Consider the following 20,372-nt stretch of genomic DNA (forward strand, 5'->3'; position numbering starts at 1 on the left):
GTGGATAATCAGCTGAACTTGAGCTCCTGGTGTGATCCTGTTGCCAAAAGAGCTAATGAGATCCTGGGATGCATAAATCGGAATCTTGAGTAGAAGCAAGACGTTACTTTACCGCTGTAATTGGCAGTGGTGTGACCACTGCTGTGTTCAGTTCTGGTGCCCACAATTCAAGAAGGATGTTGATAAATTTTCGAGGGTTCAGAGAAAAGCTACAATAATGAGGAAAATTTTAGAAAATATGCATTCTAGTGACAAATAAATTGAACTCCTTTAGTCTAGCATAACAAAAAGGAGGTTAAAGGAGTGACTTGATCAGTCCGTAAATATCGATGTGGGGAACAATATTTAAAAATAGGTTCTTCAGTCTAGCAGAGAGAGGTGTAACACGGTACAATGGCTGGAAACTGAAGCTAGACAAATTCAGAGTGGAAATAAGGAAGGCATCAATTTTTAACAATGAGAATAATTAGCCACTGGAACAATTTATCAAAGGTCCTGGTGGATTCTCTCTCACTGACAGTTTTAAAATGACGATTGTATGTTTTTGTAAAAGATCTACCTGATGAATTATTTTGGGGAAGTTTTTTGGCCTGTTATACAGACCTTAAGACTAGATGATCAGTGGTCCCTTTTGGCCCTGAAATCTATGAATAAGGTGGAACATATTAAGTATTTATCACCTCACAGTAACTGTGCACAGTAGTCCAGGACAGGATGTGAAGAATACTTTCCCTCGTTACTTTACAAGGAAAAAAATTCATAGGTCTATGGTTACCAGACTAATAAATTAGGTCAGAACACAGGGGCTAACATCCCAACTTTTTATGGAAAGTTTCTTGTGGACACTCTACTTAAAAAAATGATCTGGGCCTTACTTTCTTGACATACCTGCAAGAAAAAATCCAGTCTCTAACATTGTTCTGGATCATTAATTGAGTTACTGATTAAGAAGGAAAAATGTCATCCACTGAACTACCAATTTTTGCTGCATATATAGATGCCTATTTTCTTCCTACTTTACTTTGTAGGATATTCATATTTTCAAATGTACTTTCTTTGGCCATATTAAAATATTCTGTGTTTAAACATAACCACTCAAGTAGGTAAGGCGTGTGTGGAGGAATAAAAATGATAAAATGCTTCCCTGTTTAGTTGCTGGGAAAAGAGAGAACCCCTGAAACTCTGCAAGGCTGTGGAATATTAGAAAATACACAATAGGGAAGAACCCTGTACCATCTCTAGATTGGGTTGGATTTGAGATATTAGGTCTTAACCGTCTCTAAAGTCTGATTCTTATTGAATGAGAGAGGTCTTTTTTTCTTACTTTACAATTGGAAGGCGTTCTTTTCACAATAGTACAGTTGTGGGCTGTCAGAGCACTGCACCAAATTCTTCCTACAAATAACAGCATCTTAATTGGAATTAATCTTTAAAATTAATTTCTTAAGGACTTAAACAATGAATATTCAACATTAATTAAAAGTAATCTCACCTCTTTATTTAATCATTGCTGCTTTTACTTCAGTTAGTGAGACTAAACCAAATAAGTTGCTGTGTTCTTTCGAAATTATTTTGCAGTTTAATGGTTGGGTAGAATCAAGATAAAACTAATAGAATTAACCTGATACTCTGATATTAGTACTACAGGTTAAAATGTAGCAAGATTTGTTATGTATTTCTCAACATTATGCTTCACAGAAGGACTCTGGCTCTGATAACATCCACATCTTATTCTAATGTTAAGTCACAAGTAATAGCAAACTTTGACTTAAGCATGCAAAATCAACAAAATTCAGTTAAAACCAACTTTGTCTTTAACTCACATCACTTTGACTCTTATTGACAAGTCACTAGAAAGATTAGCTTTATTGGTAGGCCACTGTTTCAAAACAGTAACTTAATGCATACAGTGGACATTGTATATGTAAGTTTTCTCTGCACTATCTGTTTTAACAGCAGTGTGTTCTCACTCTGGGATTAGAGGTGGAGAATGCTAGCTGCCATGTCTTCAATTAATCCGTTCTGTATAAGTTTGTAGTATGAGTTGTTCATTAATGAGTTTTCGAACAGAAACTTAAGTCTTCATCCTTCTTGCTGGTTAGGTGAGCCAAGATGGGAAGTCGTTACTTGACAAACTTCAGCGACCTTTGACTCCTGGAAGCTCTGACTCATTAACAGCTTCTGCTAACTACTCCAAGGCAGTGCATCATGTTCTGGATGTCATCCATGAAGTACTGCACCACCAGCGACAACTGGAGAACATTTGGCAGCATCGGAAGGTCCGCCTGCACCAACGGCTTCAGCTCTGTGTTTTTCAACAGGATGTCCAACAGGTTAGTTCGTCTCCTGACGTTAGTGTTTGTGACCAAATACACTATTAACAAAGATTAGAAAATAATTCAAACCAAGCAATTGCTGTATAAATTAGAAAATCCAAGCCCAGTGTTACCAGTCATAGACAGAGACTCAGTCTAGAAGAAAATGAAAAGGAAGATGGAAATAAATTTTTTGAAATAAAGCATACTGTTGGCAAGATGCCACAGTTAGAAATCTGTAGTATCTAGCAACCCAATATTAGGTATTCATTTGTGCTGTTTTTTATGTCATGTAGAACATTTCAGCTTACAGTAATGACAGCAGTGAATTATTGGTAATGATTGAGCAGTGATGCTGTGAGGAAACGTGGAAGTTGAGATGCATAGCTTGCATACATCTTAGGGAATGAGTCAGGTGGTTTTTTTTGAGAAGTAGAACACTGAGCAGAACACAAGGTTTCTCTGTTTATTCTGAAAAGTAGAGGCCATCTTTAACTTTCTCCCTGATAGCCATCTGTGAGAAGCAAAAGTCACTCCAGTTTAATGACTCACCTACAGGTTAGCACTTACTATAATTGACGAGGATACCTGAAACGGTGGCCAGTACATCCCTTGGCCCATGCTGCTTCTAGCAGCTGCCATTGGCCTGGAGCAGCAGTCTGCGGCCAGTGGGAGCCGTGATCTGCTGGACCTGCGGACGGGGCAGGTAAACAAACCGGCCCGGCCTGCCAGGGGCTTTCCGTACAGAAGCGGCAACCCCTGTTTGAGAAACTGTGGCATAAAGTGACAAGAACTCAGGGCATTGCAATGTGGTCTCATAGCTTTGCTCCCATACTGGGACTTCCCTCAAGCTGATCATGATAGACAACACCTCAGTCATGTCATTTGTCTACAGACAAAGGGGAGCAAGGTCTACAGTGCTGCAAAATAGAAATTCGCCTTGTCATCAACTTGGGCAGGGAACAATTTGCAATCTACTCATTCCTTTCACATTAAAGGCAAAATTGAATGTTATGGCCAGCTGGCTCAGCAGGCAAAGTTGGATCATCCAAAATGGTAACTGCATCCACAGGTGTTCCGTCGCCTGGTAAAGGATTTTGGTTTCCCAACAGTCAATGGGTTTGCCTACCGCCTTTATCACAAGGTTTCAGGTTCTTCTTTTTCTGATGAGATCAGAAAGGCAATGCAGCAGATGCCTTGTAGCAAAGATGGCCAAAAGGGGTCAGGAGACAAGCAGCACTGGTAATTCTGATATACCCATTCTGGCCAATGACGCCTTTGTTCTCTGGTCTCCTTGACGTGATACAAAGATTTCCTATCTGCTGTCCATCCAGAAGGGATATGATATTACATGGGGCCACTCGTGCATCTGAATCCAGACAATCTACCCTAGCTACCTGGTTCTTGAATAGCCTCTTAAGCCAAAAAACTTATTCAGAGAGGTAATATCCACAGTTTTAGCTTCTATAAACAAATGTACTAATTCAGGCCATCCTATGGCCTGGCTGAGGCTCTCCTATTCGTACCCAGTCTTGTCCCTACAGCTGCATAATTACCACAGTTCTTGAGTTTATTCAAGATGGACTTTGGCTAGCCCTGGCAGTACAGATGCTCCAAGATCAAGTTGCTGCTTTGTCAAGCATTCTTAAGGAATCAGGCAAGTGGGGGATTTCATCTTACCCAGATAGTCAGTGTTTTTCTTATGAGAGCAGCCTCTCTTCTACATCCTCCTGAAGTGCATAGAGTTCTCTTATGGGATCTTACCTGGTTCCCAGTGCTGTTACAGGCCCTCCAATTTAACCACTTGTAAAGATGTCTCATTACTTTGTAACCATTAGAGTGATCATTTTAGTAGCAATCGTGTCCGGTTGCGGAGAGTTTGAGTTGGGCGCTTGGTTCCTGGAACCTCAGTACTGCATCTTATATAAAGCTAAAGTACTTTGAACCATCCCTGCCTTCACACTAAAGATTAACTTCAGGGTCCATAGAGCTCATGAAATTGTTCTTACATCCTTCTGTCCAGCTCCATCTCACCCCAAAGAGAAATTATGGCATAATTTGGATGTCTGCGGAGCTCTTCAAAGTATATATTCACTGCACAGCATTTGTCAGAAAGACAGACGCTTTGTGCCTTATCTGACACACACAGGAAAAACAGTCTTCCAAATCCATCATTTCCAGGTGGCCAAGGTATTGTGTATGAAAAGCATGCAAGTCAAAGAGCATAACTCCATCTTCCACTGTCAGAGCTCACAGCTGTGGCAGCTTCATGGACAAAAAAAAATCCAACGCCTTATATGAGGAAATCTGTGAAGCAACCACTTGGTTCAATACCGTCTTCATATTCGATAGGTGGAATTGTAATGGTACACTCACCTCTCATGAGTGCCCTCTTGGCCAAGTGCATGTGCTTGCACTCTCTGTCTGACTGTCCCTGCTCTGGGATAGAGCGGTGCCCAAGGGCTCCGTCCCTGGAGACAATTTTTTCACCCTCTCGGGCTTCCTGGCTACAGCTCTCCAGCTGGGCCGCTATAGTTCAGTTTCCACTCTGGGGTGCCTCAGTGTCCAGGCCACTTTCCCTCGTGGCTAATGGGGGATGAAGGGACCCAGGCCCGCCCACTACTCTGGGTCCCAGCCCAGGGACCCTGTAGGTAGCAGACATCTGCTGTGTGCCTTTAACTATATTGCACAGCTTCTCTAATTCCCTGGGCCACTTCCCCATGGCTCTGCGGTGTCTTCACCCTTATCTCTGGGCCTGGTAATAACCAACTCATGGCTCCTTCTTGCTCTCCCTGGCTTCTGGCCGTGATGCCCTGTCCGGGGTTCTGTCAGCCAGCCACACCTCATCCACACTCTTACTGCTCCAGCAAGGGACTGAACTCCCTCTGGCTCTGCAGCTCTTATATTAACCTGATGGTCCTGATTGGCTGTATTCCACACAGTCACTCTAGGTAGCTTAAAGGACCCTCTTAACTGCTCTTTTTTGGGGCAGGGTGTGGCAGAGTGAGGAGGCCTCCAGCAGGGGGCCTCAGAGAATCTGGTATACCCCATCACAGGGACATACAGTTATCTTACGCAGTAACTACTAAGTGCCATTTCCTTTTGCATCTGTACATAATTGTATATAATCGTCACCCCACATTTTTTTCCCCCAGAGTGAATGCTGCTGTGGAAATCCCAGTGTCATGGATCTGTAGCCATCATAATGAATAGGGACATTTGTCTGTGCCTGAACTGAAAATTTTCTTTCTTGGGAGTGATGGTCCACAGATCCAGCCCACCCCAAATGGGCTGTTAGTGGAGAAAAGATACAGGATTAGTAATTGGCCCTCAAAAGGCATTAGTTGAATTGCTTGTTCTGAAGGCGGGTTGTTCTATATAATCTTAATACTTAGTATTTCTGACTGATGAAGTGGTTAATCTTCCTAGGATATGGAGGTGTCTCAATTGGCAGCCTCGTAGAGGTGAAGCCACACCTATTCTGCCTCCTAGGCTGCATAGAGCAGAAAGCCCAATGCCATGCGTTTGTGGACCTCATTCCTCCAAGAAAGGAAACTTTTGGGTAAGGCATGGATACATTTTCCTATTCCCTGAGCCAGGTAAGGGTCCTGAGCCAGGAAGTGGCAAGGTTCTATTGAGAAGCAGCAACTGCAAGGCTAGCCAGGAGCTGCAGAGAAGCCAGATGCAGAGGGGAGCCCCTAAGAATTGTTTGCAGAGCCATATGTGGAACAGGCTGTAGCAGTGGACATTACAGTTGTTTGTAGGTCTATGAGGCTCTTATCTGGGGGAGCAGCAGTGACTGGGCAGGGAACCAGTACAGAGAGGTCCCAATGAGAGAGACACCACTAAGTGACCCAGACCTGGAAATCTGCAAGCTTCTGTTTGCTTGAATAGAGACAGAACTGGGCACCGCAATACTGAGCCTGAAGAGCCCTGATGATCAGTTGGGCTGAGCTGAGAGGCCTGCGATTGCTCACTTGGAACAGGAACTGTTTAAGCCTCTGTACCTAGGGTACCTAATACACAGGCTTCCCTCTCCTGCCCACTCTAGTAAAGTACGATGTCACTTAGCCATGTGCCTGAGTGGTCATTGGGACGCACCAGGGCTAGCGCTTGTGAAGTCTAGCTGGCTGAAATACCTATAGTGCTTGTCTCAGAGTCACAGTCCGCCTGGCAGGACTAGTGATATTTTAGGGGTTTATTGTACTCCAGCACTGCCCAGACCCAGTAGGTGTAGTACCTAAGGCTGGAAGGAAGTTCTATAGTAGGAGTACCACACTCGGCTTTTTTCTCTTTGGGTACTGTGCTCGGGGGTGAGAGGAGGAAAGGGTCATTGAGTATTACTCTGTAACAAATATCAATCGTTGTCAATCTTTAGAACAATGTACAATTCTCACTTAATGTGAAGACATTTCTTCTGACAATTTATGAGTAGTACACTTCAGTACCATACAGTTCAGAACACACAGGGTGGATTATTTGTTTATGGTGGCACAGTTTTAGAGCAAATGGCATTGTGAAGCCAAATCTAGATCAAAAAAATTAGACCGAGAGATTCAGAATGAGATAAAGAAATTCACAGATCTTGTCTGTGAAAAGAACTATACAGAAAGTATTGCACAGCAAAGAGACTCATTACTCATCTTTAACCCAAATTAACAAAGAAATTAGGCCATGTTTATGCTTATAGTTTCTGTTACAAAAGATCTAGATTAAGTTTTACTGAAAGTGGATTTTAGTTGATATAAATCTGTTCATAAATCAATAGCTAGTGATTATGGGGTTAACTTGGAGATTTGGCCACACATTCCATTGTATTTATGGGTACTAAGTTGCATGTTGATTAAGATTAAAAAAAACAAACTTGTAAATGAAATTCTCACATATATCTGCCTTTCACAAAATATTGGATATGAGCTGTTGGGAGTAAAACAAACTATGCACCTTGGATGGGTCTGACAATGAGTGCAAAATTCAGCTGAGGCAGCAACACAATTAAAATTGGTGCTTTATAATGGTAGAAAGCGTTTTTTTGGTTTTGTTTGGGATTTTTGCAATAGGTAGAAGACTATGATAAAGGAAATGATCTGACCAAGAATAGTAGAGAACTAAATGCAGTAGTAAAATTTAAATGCACATTTTACAACAGATGCTCTTAAATAAGAGGTAGATATTAGCCTTATTTATATTTTATTTAAAGTTAATTTTAGTACTGTTATTACATGCTTGAGGGTTCGGCTCTGGCGGCTACAGTTTCAAGCTCAATAGAGTTACCTCTGCGTGTTTAGATCTAGAGATCATTGGAACACATGAAACCATAGGCAACCAACATATACAAGAACAAGGTCCATGCTCTTCTATCAATTTTATTAAAGCTGCCAACAAAGTTATGAATGACACAGCATATACAACTCCTAAATAGATCCATGCACCAGTTATAACTTCAGACATACTCATATTCTCCTACATAATGTTAGAGTCTGATGGCTCTCTCATGGATTGATCATCAATACGGGGATGGTCCCTGCTGGATTTCTCCCATAGGAAGCTCAGTTTTCCCGCACTTGGCACCCCCTTTTTGTATTGTCATTCTGTCTACACCTACATTCTGCAAATGTACGTGGAAGTGTCAACCCTCTTTTTTCCTTACTGGTCTGTGTCACCTAGAAACATAAGTTACCCCAAATTCTATAGGCTGTGTATGTTCTCTTTATTCTCAGTAGCACTGATGCACCACCTGCATCCTGTGGTTAAAACACATGTTGGAAAGAGATGTGCTTTTACAGCATTTTTATGATTTAAAATTAATCTTGTGGCTACATTTTCGAATGTTACAACTTGGTACCTCTTTTCCCATAATCTTAGGGCATTGGGTTATTTCTCAGTCGTTCACTTATGTCAGCATTTCTTATCTCCAAGGCCTAAATAGCTTAGCTAAAATCTTGCAAACCTCAGCCTACAGGTCTTGCACTTCAGTCTATTTTACAAATATCTAATACATGATTCCCTCTAAATAATGATCAATCTTACACTTCTATAATCCTACAAATTAACTCTATTTAACATACAATGGATATAGACATAATATGACATATTAGTTAATCCTAACATCATACAACAAATGGATAATAAACTAAAATCATTGGCTACATCTCTTCCCCTTGACTGGATGAGTGTTATCTCATTATCAAGTTCAGAGATCAGACAAAAGGATGAGGAATAGGGAAATGCAGAGAGGAAAAGCTTTTTGTTTATGTATGAGGAGACATATTTATACTATTTATATTGCTTATTGATGTAAGGTGGAGATCAGAAATTGCTGCTGTTCAGCCATACAAAGAGCTGCAAGTCATCATTAAGGCTAAGATTTTGTCACGGTGGTTTTTAGTAAAAGTCACGGACAGGTCACGGGCAATAAACAAAAATTCATGGAAGCCGTGAGCTGTCTGTGACTTTTGCTGCAGCAGCTGCATGGTTTCCCCTGCCACGCTGGTGGCTGGGAGCTGGGGGGGTTCCCCTTCTGCCCGTGGCAGCTGGAACCTTGCAGGGGGTCCCCTGTCGCTGCTGTCTCCTGTTGCTGGAACCCTGCCAGGGGCCCACTGGCTGCCAGCTCCAGAGTCCTGCAGCTCCTGGGGCTGAAGCAGAGAATGTCATGGAGGTCTCTGGAAGTCAGGGATTCTGTGACTTCCATGACCTCTGTGATATAAACGTAGCCTTAGAGGTCATACACAGCTGCAGAGAGCCATGAATGTACTTGGGTAGAAAACAGACTTGTGACAAGTTTATTCATTGTAGTTAATGGGTTTCTCAAAACTAAATACAGCTCAGTCTCTGTAGAACTCTCAAGATTTAGCATTCAGAATCTGGCAGCAGATTTTTTTAGTTGATTTCTGTTAATGTTGTTGGCACCCACCTGTTTGCTTGACATCATCTCACACACGCCTCATCTTTCCTTCCTCCCCAAAACTAGTTCCATTACTGGCTGATATTATGAAGAAGAAAAGAAACCAAAATCAAGGGTATGGGACCCAAAAATAGGCACATTCTAGCCCTGTCAGAGGAGCAGTAAGAAAATAGTGTTGGACTCAGTTACAATGAACCCTCCGCAGGAGGCTACGCTAGTAGAGGAACGCACTATGCACAGGTCTAGTTTACAAGCTAGGTGAGCATTATCAAACTGTCTTCGAATTATCTGGCTGAGGCCTGTAGTTTTGCATGCTTTTTTCTCACTCTTGGGCCTTGGCAAAGTTGCGAATTTGCCCCAATTCCAGGAAGGGATGACAGCTACTATTGTAGTTGCATTACTGCAAACTCACAATGTAGATGAGGAAAGTTGCAGTTTCCACTGGTGGGAGGGGGAAGGAGAGGGAACGGAGGGTTTCAAGCAGCTGCAGTTTTCAGCACACCCTGAAGGAAGGAGTCAGCCATGCACAGGAAACTCCATGAAAGCCTGGGATCCAGCATCAGTCTGTTTCTCCCTCTGGATCCCTGGGCTCTGGGGAGTAGAGGGTGTGAATGCCTGAGCCTGAGGAGCCACAACTGGCCCCTGTGGGTTAGGCTATGTGTGTGTCTGGCCTTTGGGGGGGAACAGCTGGCCTCTTAGGGGTACAGGGTGTGAGGGTCTGGGCTGAGGGGTCTGGGCTGGGGGCGGAGGGGCGCGGCTGGGCTCTAGGGGGTAGGGGTGTGAATGTCTGGGCTGGGGAGGGTGTCCCTGCAGCTGGCCTCTAGAAGATAGGAGGTCTGAGTGGCCTAGGAGGAGCCATGGCTGGGCTCTGTGGGGAAGAGGGCAGAGAAACCAGAACTGGGTTATCATAGGGGTTTCTTTAACTCTCTACTCCTGGGGGAATTTTTGTGCCTGTCTGTATTGTTATAGACATACTTGGTGACAGGTATTTTGAAATTACCAAAATAATTGAAACTGACACAATTATATAGTATTATTTTGACAAAAAAAATGTGCAGAATTTTGCAGAATTTAAAAATAGTGTGCAGAATTTTTAAATTTTTGGTGTAGAATTCCCCCTAGGAGTACCATAGGAACAAAGTCCACCCTGACAGGAAGCTCATTGATAGTGCCTTATGTTGCTCAGCCCACCCTTTGCCTTCCCTGTTGTCCTTGTCCAGTGGACAGAAAAATTTATCCTTATGTGGTCAGGTAGCATTTACACTTGTTCTAGACCTCTGGACAATAAGAATGTTCAGTGTTTCCCAGCTGCAGAGTGTGCTTGTCTTTCAAAATATAATTCATAATAATGAAAATTATTTACTCTCCAAAACCCTACTGCCGTCTTGAATTATCAACTGTTATGCTAGGTTATTTCCAATCTAGCCCTTTCAACTTTCCTAACTCAGTATGAAGGAAGTTGTACATTTGATTCATCCCTCTGGTTTCGCCTGCTTTTCCCTTCAGGGAGTGTTTAAGTTTTTTTTCTTGGATCAGGATGATCTGGAGATAGAATCAAATGTCCCTTTAAAAAACAGTGGAGATACTATATTTTGGGGCAATGTATGTTCATATGAGAGCATTTTAACGGAACAGAGAACTGACATGTCAACATGGATAACAAAGGAAGCTTGTTGCATGATGTTGTTCATTGTTACTCTGTGGTGAAATAGTGATTAAAACTAAAATAGCTGAGATCACTAAGTTAGTGGGGTTGCAAATGTTTGGCAGGAAATGTGGATAATATGCCATCTTGATATGCAAAAATAGAAAGAGATGGAAACCAGTTAAAATGAGATGAACTGAAGATATGCAATTGTGTCTCAGGGACTCTAGAAAGAAGCATTCATATAAAGAACATAGTTGAATAAGCCAGCAATGACAGCGTACCTGCCAAAATGCAAGTACTCTAATAGACTATATAAAGCCAAGATCAGTAATGGTACTTTGGAGTACCTAAAAATGAAAACTATACCCCTGCCCCCGCCCCCCCCCCCCCAAAAAAAAAAAAAAAAAGAAAGGAAGGAAAAGAAAAACCTCTAAAGGTGGAGAATGACTTGGTGGGAAGTTTGTCTTAACTCAGATAGTGGTATCCAAAACGTTTTAAACTCTTCTGCAGGCAACTATTTGAGTGTTTGTAAAATTGTGGACACTTCATTGTTTACCATGATGCTAAACCAGACCAAAAGATAACAAATAAAATTATTTAGACTGATTATAACTCAGCTAGTCAAGTGTTCCTTCACACTGGTATTTAGGTGCTAATAGTTAGCTGTGAAAGAAGTTCATTTGCCTGTGACCCAGTGTCACTGGTGTTGTAACTCTTATGGTTTTTGTGGCTGAAGTAGCAGTTCCAGGTGTTGTCCTTCACTGAAGGCAACACTGAACTCTTTTGCTAGAATGTGGTGGTCTAAGTGGGTGTAAACAGAATAATGTTCTGTTGTGAAGTGCAACTATCATCAGGTGCGGTTTAATCAGGACTAAAGCTGCTGTGGTCTGATTACTGGTCAAGAACTTCCTTTAATTACAGAAAAGACTAGAGCTGGAGATGGTGAACAATGAAGTAAATGCCCCCAAACATGCAAATTTTAATTGTCCAATAAAGACAAAGTACAATTAGCTGTGATGCTTGTGACCATTAGAGACATTATCAACTGAAAACATAATGTCTGAGAACTAGTTCAGCACAGTTTCAGTTTCTGCACTTGGCTCTGAGTTCCCCTTCTTCAGTCACAAGTTTCCATTTCTAAATTGTTTCTCGCCTATTGCTGTGTGAAGAATCCCCAAAAAACTGGGGAACTGGTCATGCAAGTGGAATTGACCATACACAAAGAATTCTCAAATGCACCAAGTACACTGGATAAGTAGTTTTTTCCTCTAATCTGTCACAGCAATCTTAGCTGATTTTACTAGCATGTAATGCTAATAGGATTTAAAAAAAAAAAAGACAATCAGAGAGAGGAATCAAAAGGTACTAATAAAGGAACAGATTGTTTAAAATTAAACAAACTATTTAATTTTGGCTCATGGAAAAAACAGAGGCAGATTATCAAGACTGACTAGAGAACACTGGGAGACACTCAAAGGGGAATAAAATTTCCTTGATCTCAGGTTGTCACCCAGGCTACTTAAAGCAGAAAAATGGAGCTGGCTTTGACCAAGAAGGCTTCAATGTAATAAAATGCAGCAGGCAGCACTTCTGGGCAAATTAGTTTCTTTCAGTTACATTGAAAGAAAAAGACCATGAAATTGAAGATAGTGGTGGACAAAATACCTGGCAGAAATGAGTTAGGGCAGAAAGGGTAAATTCTTGTTGCCGGACACATTTACTGAAGTTTGGTTAATAAAATATTTAATAATACTTTGGTTTGAAATGGATGTGAATAGTTTATATGCCAGAAAGAAATTAGAAGTTTTGTTGCATTTCCTCTTAAATATGTATTTGCTTTGGGTAGCATTTTGACCCGTGTGTATGCTGGGCGTGGTTGCTCTTCCTGCTTTTTCTGACTCGCCCACAGGGACGACTGCTCAATTAATCTTTTTTAAAAGGGAGCACCACTCGTTTTGTATTGGATATGGAAAGTCAGACCTGAAATGATGATTACTTTCGTTGTGTCACAATTATGTGACTGCTGTGGGACATGAAGGTTCCTCCTGCCTTTTCTGATTGCTGTGGGAAAGGGTTTCACTGCAGTTGTTAGGCTTAGTTTATTTGAAAACTCTAGACTTCTTTAAATGTGCAGATATTCTGTAAATTTAACACTTATTCTGTGTTTTATTTGTAGCAAACAAATGACAAAATAATCTGGGGGAGGTGAGGAAGAAAAAACTGGGGAGATCACAGCAGCACAACAAAACAATGAAAGGTCTGGAAAATGAAACCGGAAAATGGGTTGAAATGGGCATGTTCAGTCTAAAAAAGACAAATGGTCTGTGCATTCCATCACATAGCAGGATTTCAGCAATCTAGCAACAGTAACCCATTATATTTCAAGGCAAGGCTACCATTATTGCATAGTATTTATTATTACCATTATTAAAAAGTAGGCTCTCTCCCAGCGATGGTTCTGAGATAATCAAATTAATCCTGCTATAGTTAGGTTGAAAGGACTAAGTAGACTAGTGGTCTACCTTTGTGACCCAAATGGTTATGTGATTTAAAAGTGAATCATAGCCCAGTCATGAAGCTTTGCTTATTTTTCTCAGTAACCGACCTTTATTTTGATTAGAGATGTGGTGCATATTGCTATCTTAAAGTAGCGTAGGCCCTGCTAAGAAGGGGAAATAGGAGAAAATAGTAGCTTGTTAGCTGAAGGAACTGCTTGTTAACCAAGATTTCTACACAGCCTGTAACAAATGTCGCTGCAGTCCAAATTAAGAAGAGTGCACTCAGTCTGATAACGTTCATTTGTCTGTGTGACGTGTAAGAGAAATTTGAAGTTTTAATTCATTTGTTTCTTTATTTGTGACTTCAAGTGAGTGTCTCTGTGGCCTAAGACTAGGTTTTATCTAAATACAGTAGTAATAAGACAATTGGTTCTGAATGAATTTGGTAGATGAATGGATTACTCTTTTGTCATTAGATTATCTTTGGAAACTTGGAAGGGGCACCATCAAATAGTTTGATCACCCAAGTCCACTTATTTGACAAGAAATACAATCTGACTTCATGGTGAGGGGTTGTCCCCAGGAATCTGAATTTGTTTAAATCCACCAGAAAATGCATGAGGGTGAAGGACATCAGTTTATTCCAGTTAAAGAAAGAAGGATCTGATTTTGCAAGGTGCTGAGAGTGCCTTTTGCAAGCAGGGGTGGGAACTGAGCCCTGGTCTACGCTACAAGTTTAGGTTGAATTTAGCAGTGTTAGATCGATTTAACCCTGCACTCATCCACATGATGAAGCCATTTTTGTCAACTTAAAGGGCTCTTAATATCGATTTCTGTACTCCTCATCGATGAGGGGAGTAGCGCTGAAATGGACCCTGCTGGGTCGAATTTGGGGTAGTGTGGACGCAACTCAACGGTATTGGCCTCCGGGAGCTATCCCAGAGTGCTCCATTATGATTGCTGTGGACTTTCAACTCAGATGCACTGGCCAGGTAGACAGGAAAAGCCCTGTGAACTTTTGAATTTCATTTCCTGTTTGGCCAGCGTAGTGTGCTGATCAGCACAGGTAACCATGCAGAGCTCATCAGCACAGGTGACCATGGAGTCCCAGAATTGCAAAAGAGCTCCAGCATGGACTGAACGGGAGGTACTGCATCTGATCGCTGTATGGGGAGATTAATCCATGCTATCCGAACTCCGTTCCAAAAGATGAAATGCCAGAATATTTGAAAAAATCTCCAAGGGCATGAAGGACAGCAGTTATAACAGGGATCCACAGCACTGCCATGTGAAGCCTACCAGAGAGGCAAATGTCCGCTCTGGGTCAGAGCCCCAGACACGTCGCTTCTATGATGAGCTGCATGCCATTCTAGGGGGTGCCCCTACAACTACCCCACCCCTGTGCTTCCCTCCTCCCCCCACCCCTCCCGGGCTACCTTGGCAGTTATCCCCCCATTTGTGTGACGAATTAATAAAGAATTCATGAATTTGAAACAACAATGACTTTATTGCCTCTGCAAGTGGAGATCAAAGGGAGGAAGGGAGGGTGATTGTCTTACAGGGAAGTAGAGTGAACCAAAGGGGCAGGTTTTCATCAAGGAGAAACAAACAGAACTTTCACACCGTAGCCTGGCCAGTCATGCAACTGGTTTTCAAAGTTTCTCTGATGCACAGCACTCCCTGCTGTGCACTTCTAACCGCCCTGGTGTTTGGCTGCGTGTAATCAGTGGTCAGGCGATTTGCCTCAACCTCCCACCCTGCCATAAATGCCTCTCCCTTACTCTCACAGATATTGTGGAGCACACAGCAAGCAGTAATAATGATGGGAATATTGGTTTTGCTGGGGTCTAACCGAGTCACTAAACTGCACCAGCGCGCTTTTAAACATCCAAAGGCACATTCTACCACCATTATGCACTTGCTCAGCCTGTAGTTGAACTGCTCCTTACTACTGTCCAGGCCTCATGAGCCATGGGAGCAAGGGGTAGGCTGGGGTAGGTGTGACCGTGTGGTGCTACTGACTAGGAGAGCAGCCTAAGGCAGAAGCCTCCAGCTGGCATGATATTCCAGGCAGGACTGAATCTCCATTAGACGAAACTTGAAGAAGAGAATGACCTGGAGTCATTCCCATTTTTGTCCAAGCATCCCCGAGCAACCTAACCAAAGTCAGCCAGGAGCACCCATGGGACGACGACGATGGCTAACAGTCGTACCGTCCACAAAGCAAGGCAAGGGGATGCTGCTGTGTAGCACTGCAGTACCGCGTCTGCCAGCAGTACCCAGGAGACACATGCTAACAGTGAGCTGAGCGGGATCCATGCTTGCTGTGGTATGTCATCTGCATGGGTAACCCAGGAAAAAAGGCGAGAAACGATTTTTTGCCATTGCTTTCATGGAGGGAGGGAGGGGGGCCTGACGACATGTACCCAGAACCACCTGCAACAATGTTTTTGCTCCATCAGGCATTGGGAGCTCAACCCAGAATTCCAATGGGCGGTGGAGACTGTGGGAACTGTGGGATAGCTACCACAGCGCAACTCTCCGAAAGTTGACGCTAGCCTCGGTACTGTGGATGTACACCGCTGACTTAATGCACATAGTGGGGACACACACAATCAACTGTATCAAATCGATTTTCTAAAAAATCAACTTTTGTTAAATCAACCTAATTTCATAGTGTAGACATACCTTCAACTGAGAGTGACTTTAGTTGTACGTAGATTTGAGAACACAAGTTTGGTCTGTATGTATGCTACTATATATAATGCACTAATCAACATAGGCTTAATATCTAGTTGTAGAAGGCTTCAAGGCACTGATGAATCACTGCATTCTTAACATCTTCACTTAGTGTCATCCTCCTGTGCTTCAAGGAGACTCTTGTGGGGGGCACCACACTCATGCACTTTGCTTTGCTGGGGTCTAACCGAGTCACTAAACTGCACCAGCGCGCTTTTAAACATCCAAAGGCACATTCTACCACCATTATGCACTTGCTCAGCCTGTAGTTGAACTGCTCCTTACTACTGTCCAGGCCTCATGAGCCATGGGAGAAAGTAGTAGTTTGTCCTTGGACAAACAGTGTGTCTTGCCCTCTCAACCAAAGGGCTTGTATGGATCAGCAGACCTAGATTTTGTGAATATCTGACATAAATGCAATATGTATTCTATTTATTTAAGTACACCTCTACCCTGCTATAACATGACGCTATAACACGGGTTCACATATAGCGCGGTAGCAGTGGGGCCCTGGCAGCTTTAAAGGATCCAGGGCTCCGACTGCTGTGAGGAGCCCCGGACCCTTTAAATCACCGCTGGAGCCCTGCCGCTGTTACCCGGGGGCTGCGGCAGCGGGGCTCACCAGCGATTTAAAGGGCCCTGGGGTTCCCCGCGGCCAGAGCCCCTGACTCTTTAAATCACCGCTGCAGCCCTGCCACCACTACCCTGATAGAACAGTGTTTTACCTATAACACAGTAAGGATTTTTGGGTTCCTATGACCACGTTATATCGGGGTAGAGATGTATCTCATTTGGATATTGTTAACTTTTTTAAATTTAAAGGTTTATATTTATTTATCAAAGCTCCAGATCCTCTGAGGAAGAGAGCAACAAATTGGAAAGGAATGCATACTATCTCAACATGAAAATATTGAACATGTATATCTTAAATACCATAAGGTGCACTGATTGTTCAGTATGGAAATAAAAAAAAAATAGATCAGTGGTGCAGATCAGGCTGAATGGATGGATTTTTATGAATGCTGTAGGAATGTCTCATAAAATAGTGGGGAAAATAGCTAGAATGATAGAGAAAACTCTCATGCATAAATCAGAGAAATGGAAATATGCTTAACAGCATTTTCTTAATGAAAGGTATGAGTACTGGACTAACTTGGTCTTTTGGTAACAAAGCATAAAATGTGTGGAAAAAAGATAACGGAAGAGTGGTTAGTGTTGATACTAGAAGTATCAGCAAATGAGTGCTCAATAAATGCCATGCATATTTATTTACAGAATTAGAAAAATATTGTATTTGTAATATGAATGTCAACACAACAAATGTGATAAATAAAATATGGGAGGGGAGTTATTACTGTTTGCTTTTTTGTGTAAAGAGATGTCTGCTGAACCTAGAAAAGTTTTGGAAATCTTTGTGACCCAGGAGTATTTTTAAAATAGCGACTTCCTCAGGGGCCTTGGAGTTTTAAAACTTACTGCTGAACCTGAAATTCTGAAGTGAATAGGGAAATTGTAAATCAATCATTCTCCAATGGGGTTGTGTTTATAATGCACTGATAAACACTTCTGATCATTTACTCAAATTCCCTTTTGGAAGCTTTTATGAAAGTTACCTTGCTCTTTTCAGGTGGTGGTTGATGTACTGTAAAAATGAACAGAGTACAGGCATAAATAAAGTGATCAATTTAAATCACGCTTTTTATTTACATGTAGCTAGTCACTTAGACACCTCTGCATATTACAGTCTTAACTTGCTAAAGTGGATGCATGGTTTCCTAATTGCTAGTAAAATACAATGTTTTAACAGTTATTTTCTATCAAGGAAATGCACATTTGAAGTGCTTATCAGTGTTGATAAAGATAAGGTCCTTAGTGTGGGAGTAACACAAATAGAAAATTGATAAGCAAATAGCCCTTGCTCTGCTTTCTGATACATTGAATATCCACAAGAAAGCAGAAATGCTTTGACCAGGCTGTAGTCACACATCAGGTCTTTCAGCTTCAACTCATGGGACTTGTGCTTCTCAGTCAGTGCTACAATAAGAGGTTATTTAGGTGCTTAAGAAAAATCCCATCTTCCATCTTTAACTCTTGGCTTCAGAGCTAAACTTCAGGCTCCTATTTTTGAAAAAAGTTTATATGTGTATTAAGTTCACAATAAGTTGATTAATGTTTTGAAAGTCTAAATAACTTTTCATAGGTAAAACAGAATTGATTTTGTTTTGAAGTAATAAATAATATTAAATTTAATATTTTTTTGCTCCAATTGCTGCAAATACTTGAGCACGATTAAATTTTAGGTAAGAAGTCCATTGATGTCAATAGAACTATGCATATGTTTAAACTTGTGTACCTGTTTGCAGGATTTGGGCCATAACTTTCAGTATTTGGTTTATTGCCTAAAACAGTTATATAAAATTCAAATAAAAGCCTTTACCGGTAGTAGCATTTTTTTAAAAAAAAAAGGTTTTATAATGCAGTTAATTACAAATTTTGATCTAAAATTACAGTAACATTTCTAAATTACTATTTTTACACAGTCATCAATCTCATTTGAAATCAATGATTGTGGGGGAAAAACAAGTATTTAAATAATGAATTAAATCATTTCCCTTTGCAGTGCAATCTCATTAAACAGAACTCCAGGGGATATTAGTGTTATGTTCATGAACAGAGAAGTTCAGTAAAAACATAACACCCCCCACCCCTTTCTGCAAGGTTGCAACAAAGCACTACTTTACTTTTCAGAATCCCAAACCCTAACACACACAACCAAAACCAGAGAAAACTGGCTGCTCCTTAAGACAGCAAGGCACAGTTTACCCCACCTTGCTCTAACCTAATTATTTGCACGCTGACTGCTAAAGACCCAGATCACACATTCCCTACCAACCCCCCTAGTTGCAGGGATGATTAGGAACCCCACTGAAAATTTAAACTGATGTCTTATAATTTTAACACCGTTTTCAACACATCACAATCAAAAGGACCTCTTAAGAGTTTCAGAATTCAATGCAAGTGAAATATTTTTTTCCATTTAACTTCCTCTGATTCCAAATGTGCATGTTCTGTGAATTAGCTACTTTAAAGGAAAACAATAAAATGAGAGCATTTATGGGAAGAGGTGAGAGAAATAGGTCGCTCATTACTGTGAATGCCTTGATACTTCAGAATACAGTATGGATTTAAATGATTGAAATATTCTTCAGCTGACTAACTCAGAAATTGTGATTAGACTACTGCATTAAGAGTGATCAAAGCATGTGGAAATACTATGCATCAATAGACACTTTGTACATTAAGTTTTTTTTTTCCACAAAGTTTCAGTGACTTGTACAAATCTATAAGAAACTGAATAGCTTTCGCTCTTCGGTTAACTATTATATGCCGTGTTTATTATTTATTATTAATACAGAAATTAAATCAATACATAAACAACACACAACACACAGGCTAGAAATTTTAATTAATCTTATTTTTAAAAATGTGCAAGAATGTTAGGCACACTTCCATTGCATGTATGAAACAAATGCTACCCAGTATATATACATAGCAAAATAACTGAAAAAAGAAATGCTTGATAGCAGTGATACTTAGCAGTTATGACATGTTCTATCTGTGGATCCAAAAGCAGTTTGGCTTTATTTCCATTTTATAGATGGTAAAAGGGAAACAGATTAAGTGACTTGCCCAAAGTTACAGAGCAAGTTTAGTCAGTGGCAGGGCGAGGAATTGGACCCACTTGACTTCAAGTCTAGCATCCCACTTACTTTCCTATATTACCTCCCTCTGGACAGTTGTATGTTCCTAAAACACTCCTTAAAAGAAAATATCAGGGATGCATCATACAGCTTGTACTTTGTTTAACTATTACTGTTCATAGGTTTTGTTCAGAGGCCCCGGGCAGGATTGGGCATCATAATAGTGTGCGCTTTACGTATGCTAAACAAGATAGTCTCTTTCCTAAAGATCGTAAATCTATAGTGCTGCTGGAACCAGATACATGCAAATGACAGCATCAAATAGAACATTGTACATTTTCAGTTATTATATGCTTTCATACTGTCATTCATATTGCACTAGTGTCAGAGTAAAAAGGAGAGAGGTTACATCTTCCGAAGGTGTTTTGGAAAATAACATGATGCACGTACAAAGTACCTCAATGCTGACATTATTTTAGTTTGACATGCTGTAATAAATTACAGTATTCCAAATGAAAAAAAGTCTTGTAGCAGACTTAATTGCTTCACAATAAGGTGGGTGCGCAA

General features: G+C 41.1%; 1 protein-coding gene across 4 annotated transcripts in view; it reads left to right on the top strand.

Moving 5' to 3' along the window:
- Nucleotides 1-20,372, top strand: part of TRIO (trio Rho guanine nucleotide exchange factor) — a 441,700-nt gene that overhangs the window by 183,005 nt on the left and 238,323 nt on the right. For all 4 annotated transcript variants that reach the window (XM_050937381.1, XM_050937382.1, XM_050937383.1 and 1 more), the window contains exon 9: nt 2,103-2,333. In XM_050937381.1, the coding sequence (XP_050793338.1) occupies nt 2,103-2,333 (231 nt within the window). The remainder of the gene's footprint in view (nt 1-2,102; nt 2,334-20,372) is intronic.

Source organism: Gopherus flavomarginatus, chromosome 2 (assembly GCF_025201925.1).
Source record: "Gopherus flavomarginatus isolate rGopFla2 chromosome 2, rGopFla2.mat.asm, whole genome shotgun sequence".
NCBI classification, from domain to species: domain Eukaryota; kingdom Metazoa; phylum Chordata; order Testudines; family Testudinidae; genus Gopherus; species Gopherus flavomarginatus.